The sequence below is a fragment of the Ambystoma mexicanum genome, chromosome 6q, assembly GCF_040938575.1.
Source record: "Ambystoma mexicanum isolate Mex_15411 chromosome 6q, UKY_AmexF1_1, whole genome shotgun sequence".
NCBI lineage: Eukaryota > Metazoa > Chordata > Amphibia > Caudata > Ambystomatidae > Ambystoma > Ambystoma mexicanum.
Window position 1 is genome coordinate 1,403,733,660 of NC_090937.1, and position 6,000 is coordinate 1,403,739,659.

General features: G+C 44.2%; 1 protein-coding gene across 4 annotated transcripts in view; it reads right to left on the reverse strand.

Annotated features, from left to right (window-relative positions):
- Nucleotides 1-5,430, reverse strand: part of HTT (huntingtin) — a 2,905,635-nt gene extending 2,900,205 nt beyond the window's left edge. For 3 of the 4 annotated variants that reach the window (XM_069632055.1, XM_069632053.1, XM_069632052.1), the window contains exon 1: nt 5,099-5,430. In XM_069632055.1, coding sequence (XP_069488156.1) covers nt 5,099-5,220 — 122 coding nt within the window. In that variant the 5' untranslated portion in view covers nt 5,221-5,430. The remainder of the gene's footprint in view (nt 1-5,098) is intronic. The other variant, XM_069632054.1, reaches the window with a different exon arrangement.
- Between the last annotated feature and the right edge of the window lie 570 nt (nt 5,431-6,000).

Genomic DNA, 6,000 nt, shown 5'->3' on the forward strand with positions numbered 1-6,000 from the left:
TGCTTGAAATGGGCAGTACGCGTCTGCTGATGTCAGGCTCAGGGGCGGGGGATTTGATTTAGTGCCGCAAAGGCAGGTGAGCCAGGTCGATGCGGCGAAATGATAGGATTATCACAAAATGGAGGCTGATTTCGAGTGCGATAATGGGCGAAAAGTCGGGTAAGGTCCATAGGAAAGTTTCCTACGATCTACCGATTTATGCTTACAAACACATGGCCGACCCGTAGGGACAATAAAAAAAAAGTCCCGGAACTATCCTTTAAGTGACTTCAATTCAGCACTCCAACTAAGTCAATGCCGAGTCTGGGATGCCCAAGGGAAGCCCTTGTTTATATATTTTTATGACAAATTCATAGATCTGGATGATAAACCCTTGTATAACGCCCCTCTCTTTGAATCCCCCTGACCTCACTGAGCCAAGAAGTAGGTTTGTTTTGCAAATTAAAAGATTTATTTGAAAATTAAACTATATATATATATATCACACTTTTATAATAAATTAATATTTGATCGCACACTTATGAATATGACAGTGATCAACAATGGATAATATTACACTAGCACACTTTTGTAATCACTTAGGAGTTGGTATAGAAAGGATAAGGTAGCCGAGAATGCTTTTATGGTGTCAAGGAAAAACAATGATGGAACCTGTGTAGGAGACTCCTCTTTCTCCCTATGATCCGCAGCCATGAACACAGAAAGGGTTGGATGTCAAAGGGCGGTATGTTTTGGCTGGCCAACCATCCTTAGAGAATCTTCTTCCTGTCTATCAAATCCCCCTGCACTTTTCAGGATGTTACACCAGTTATAAATACAATTGCTGCAAACCAAGTTGCAATTTCAGAGTGTATGTGCCAAAATATCAACTAATCCCATTAGAGACGTAGCACAGTAGTTTGCGGGCATGCTCCCCGTAGGATCGTGAATCAAGACAACCACAATTATATTCCATATTCATCAACTTGAATATCAGTTTTATGTCCGGTCAGTAGCACTGATATTAACATTTCCATTACCCCTTCTCGGAGTGCAGCCAAGCAGTGCAGCTCCCTCTCGCTACCTTCCTCTCACAGACAGTCCCCTGACAACAGGGTATAAGGTTATTTTGCCACCAGGTTTTTTCCATTAATTTTTTTAACAAAAAATATTAATTGAAAAAACTAATTGGAAAATAAAGAGGGGGTGGGAGTTAGGGATAAAAGGGAAGGGGATTGGCGGTACTCCCCAAATATTTAAAAAAAACAAATTCGATGAGTGGCAGAAAAAGAACATAGAACCACCAAAACACTGTTGAGTGGACACCGTCAATACCGCAGGGCTCAAATGTTGCATTCGATCCTAGCCAAAGGCTAGTGAAAATGTACTTTTGGGGCTAAGACATGGTGTGCTGTGGAGAACTGTGGGCCGAATTACTTTTAATGACAGGCTAGTAGCCTGTTAACTTTAAAATGGTACTCCTGCTTTCAATATTCATATCCACGTGTTCTTAGATGCAGGGCGCTCAAACTCCTCACACTGCTACACCTCTGCACTTCCCATTCCCCAGACTCCTAGCAGAACTGTTACTCTCAGTTGGGAGAGGAGAGCCCAGGGCAAACGGGTAAGGGGAAGAAGCGGGACTTGCCTTCGCCTAAATCAGGGACTGCACCAAGCCAATCAGTAAGTCAGTGTGTTGAGCCATTTTCTGCACATTCAGCAGTCCGGATCTCCAAACAACGGCACTGCATATGACTGCGGGATTTTCTACTCAAAACTCTGGATCTCTTCAAGTAGAACACACAGAAATCTAAATACATTGAACCGAGCAGATACTAAAGTCGTCAGAAGCATTACAACACACACACACAACCAATGTTGGTCAATTAGTGAAGCTTGGGCTGCACGATTCAAAAAAACTTTAGTCGGAGCTCCTCCACTTTACATCTTGCCAAGATTGCAGCGGGCCACCCTCCGTCCCACCCCACCCATACTTCCTTGATCTTGGTGTATATAAAACCGTTTATCCAGAGCATCCAATCCGTCTGTGCCTTCCACTGGCCATATGATCGTCTATAAACAGTCCCAAGAAAAAGGGCTTTCAAGATAGCTTCCCCACCCACATCACCATCAGAGATTTGACATTTCCTAGGGACGGTGAATTACTGTGTGTGGTTCATCCCCATTTAACCCACCTTAATCTGAACTCTCTGCAGGCTTGCAAAGGCAGACGTGCCATGGTCACGGAAGGACTATCACCAGAAAGCATTTCAAGACACCCTAGCTTCAGAGACTTCAATAGCATATTTTAACCTAATATTTTGCACTGAAATTCACATGGGCACTAGACCCTGCGGCCTTAGTGCAGTCCTGGCGCAGGAAAACAAGACAGTGAATATTGCATCTGGTGGCCTAAGCAAGTCTGGGCCAATACATGTGTATTGATTGGCACAGCCATCTCCCAATATTGACAAAGACCATGATCATCTTCTCCACTAACTAATGGCACGGCACTTTGCCCTCTGGCATATCCAGATCACGGCTGCAACAACACTTCATTGTTATCAACAATTTCTACAGCTATGCTTTGAGGTATCGACATCCACTGCTTTTGTGAGCCTCTGTATGAAGATTATCTTTGACTCCCAATGTCTATTTGCTCCATCATCGGACCATGAACAGTCGCGTGAACTTGGGACCCTGATGGTAGACCTGGGCATGGTCCATAAGAGAATCAACCTCTTCTGACCCTATCATGCTGAACACTAATAATAAAGACTAAACACAATATTTTGCATCACAAGAGAACAAGAAACCCGCACAAGAACTTACTTTAAGATGTTCATATGGGAATGTACACCACACACATCAACTGGGGTATCCACAGCCAAATCTCTGATGCAATGCCCAATAAGGTCCGCCATCCTGTCACATACAACTCATGTAGTTCTAACTGTGAAAAGCGACAATGTACAACAGCAACGCAACAGCAACGATCTTAACCAAGACGAAGCCAGAGACTTCGTCCTGTTTAAGATAAGGAATACGCAAAACAAACTTGAGCCTAACTTGTAAACCCCAGCTGTTAGTTATAAAATCTAGAAAAGGAAAGAAAGGTTACAGGTCAGAGCAGCACCGAAAACACTGCCTACAACATAAGCCCGTTTAATTGCATCAAAGAGAGTAAACCTCGGTCATGACAGAAAGAAAAAGCGACTCATAGGATCTATGCACGCTGATTCTGCCCAACCACAAAAACCGACCGAAAGCCATGACAAGATTGAAAGACCCAGAATGCTGCTCCAGGAGAAGATATGATCTGAAAACACAACAACACCTTGTGACTAAGACATTATATACCTACTGAGGATGGGATGAGGAATGTGCAACAATATCTGTGCAAGCAGGTTTGGGCAATATGAAAGAACTGTACTATGTTTGTTCTGATATGTGTAATGTGCAACCTTGAGCAGTGGCGCACACAAGCTTTCATGTAGCTAAGTGGATTAACATTTTTGCATTAATAAGGGTATACTCAGTCCCTGCGCACGAGCTAGATAATTCTAACCGTTACCTGGTGTGTAGATCATCTATGCTTCGCTTCCCTAAAATACGCCAACACTGCATGCTGCACACACACACATACACACTGTCTTACACAGCTTCTGATCATTACTACCACTACCAAATCACAACACTCAGTTGTCAGGTACTCTCCTTTAGGTCTCAACTCAGCCAGGTCCGAACCTAGGCACTACAGGGGTCGGCTAACTCCTTTCTCGTTCTTTACTCAAATGTCAAGTGTCTTTAGTTAAGGTCATTGTGTAATAAGATGTGTATTGAGGAGGAATGTATGTGGTACATATACGAATATGATTTATAGTACCCTGGGGTGAGTAGCATTCATTGGCTCACTGTTGCAACCAGAATAAGGAATGGATGACTATGGATAAAAGTAGTAAGCAACTCTATTCTCTTTTCTTATTAGTTACGTGCGTTTTAGTATTTTCACGCAGGCATGAATCATATATACATTAAACAAAAAATGTTTCACTAACAGTATGACATTATGCGACCAATATTTAATTTACAACAACACACATGTACTCTACAAAATTAATAGTCTTATTTAAAACGTAGTTCGTATATATTTCCATAAAAGCATTAATGAGATAGTCAAAGCCTTTGCATGACCAGCTAATATCCGGTTCCAGAAAGCGTCTGTGCATTTTATTCTCAGATCGTCACAGAACTGACCCAAAAGTCATGTAAGTAAGAGTTATATAAAGTGGGGTACGAGGAAGTTAACAAATGTCACGTGCTTTCAAGTTGTGCCTTGTTCATGAAAGGTCTACATGTCCTATTAGCTTGAGGTATCTTTGCTACTCTACCCAAAACCATAAACGAGGGAAGGAGATCGAGACGCAATTGCATGAACAATCTACGTAGACTATGAGAAATGGATTTCAAATTACGTATTTTTGCCGTTTATGTATCGGCAATTTTTCAGACAAATGATACTAAGCATAGTCAATATTTGACCCCCAAAATCCACATCTCTTTATTACCTTCTAGCAAAAAAAAAAGGTTAAAAACAGACAAGTCGAACGACACCCATGCAAACACGTCCTCTTCGCTCCAGTTCTTATTCTAACCCCTAACTCACAACGACGCAGCCTACCACTGACATGCATGCATTGAGTCTATTCAATTGGCATACTGTGGTGTCACTTCTGCAGGACACCTCCCTTCTACATAGCACAGCAAGAGACCACGCTTAATAATACAAACACATGCAAAGTACGCGAGAAGCTCCGACCTTCCTTGGAGGAAAGCAAACACAGAAACACGAAGCACATAAAACTCCCAATCACCCTGGGATGTCATCAGTCAAATCACTCGTTACATGTTATTTCCACGCTGTGTGCAAAGATAACGTGGTGGGATGTACAATGAAAGGGTGGCTGCAGCTTTATCCATTTCTACTTACTGTTCCTTCCCATGTGCTCCCTCTATCCCCTCAGCTGTCAGATTGTTCCCTTTACTTCTTCATCTATCAGGTGCGCCCTCACCTCATGTGTGAAGCTGCTCCCTCCCCTCCTACTTCAAGTATACTTACGGCTTAGGATGCACGGGCTCCTCTGGCACGACACTGCCACTTGCAGGGGTGGGAGGTCCCTGCTGTTGCTGGAAGGACTTTAGGGACTCGAAGGCCTTCATCAGCTTCTCGAGGGTGGCCATCTTCAGCGATTGAAAGCTACAGGAGCCCTCTGCCTCCGGTCACCGCGCCAGCCAATCAAAACCGCTCCTTTTTCTGGCCCCGCCCCCTAGCGGCAATCAACCGAGGCCCCTCTATCTGCTGCAGAGAGCATTGGCTAGAGAAGCATTACCCGGCACCATGCACTCAGCAGGAAACTCACCCACTGACAGCAGGATGCTGTCTAACGTGACGGCGCCTATCTGACGTAGTCGCTACCCAATCGCAGAGCAAGGAAGTGTAGTTATGATTGGCCAATCAATGCGTAGGCAGGAGGACGCGGCGTGTTCCAGTAGCTCAAGAATCTCATCACCGTGGGAACTGTCAAACTTAACACTGGGTCACGCTTCCGCATGGAACGTAGCCATCTTGAATTGGTTCCTTTTAATGCGAAATAAAAACTGGACCACCGTTAAATCAGCCATAATTTATCACATGACTGCCAAATATGCGGGATTGTATTCTCTTCTCTGAGGCAGTGCTCGAAAAGCCCGGGGATTCTAGATGGGCAAGCTCCCGGTAAACAACTTCAACCCGTGCATTCGATTGGTCAAAAGCTAACGCCCAATGACCAATCAAAATCTGACGTTGGTAGAGATGTAGGTACGTTGCACGCACCCCCCTCTGCTGCAACATGCGCGGCACCTGGGAACCGGGCAATTTGTAGGAGCGGGTTATAGTACTTGTGCACAACTTGCCTGGCGGGCTTAGCAGGCCGATCAATACTGCTTCAGTTTCAGTTGCCTTCGGTGCACACTGAGGTC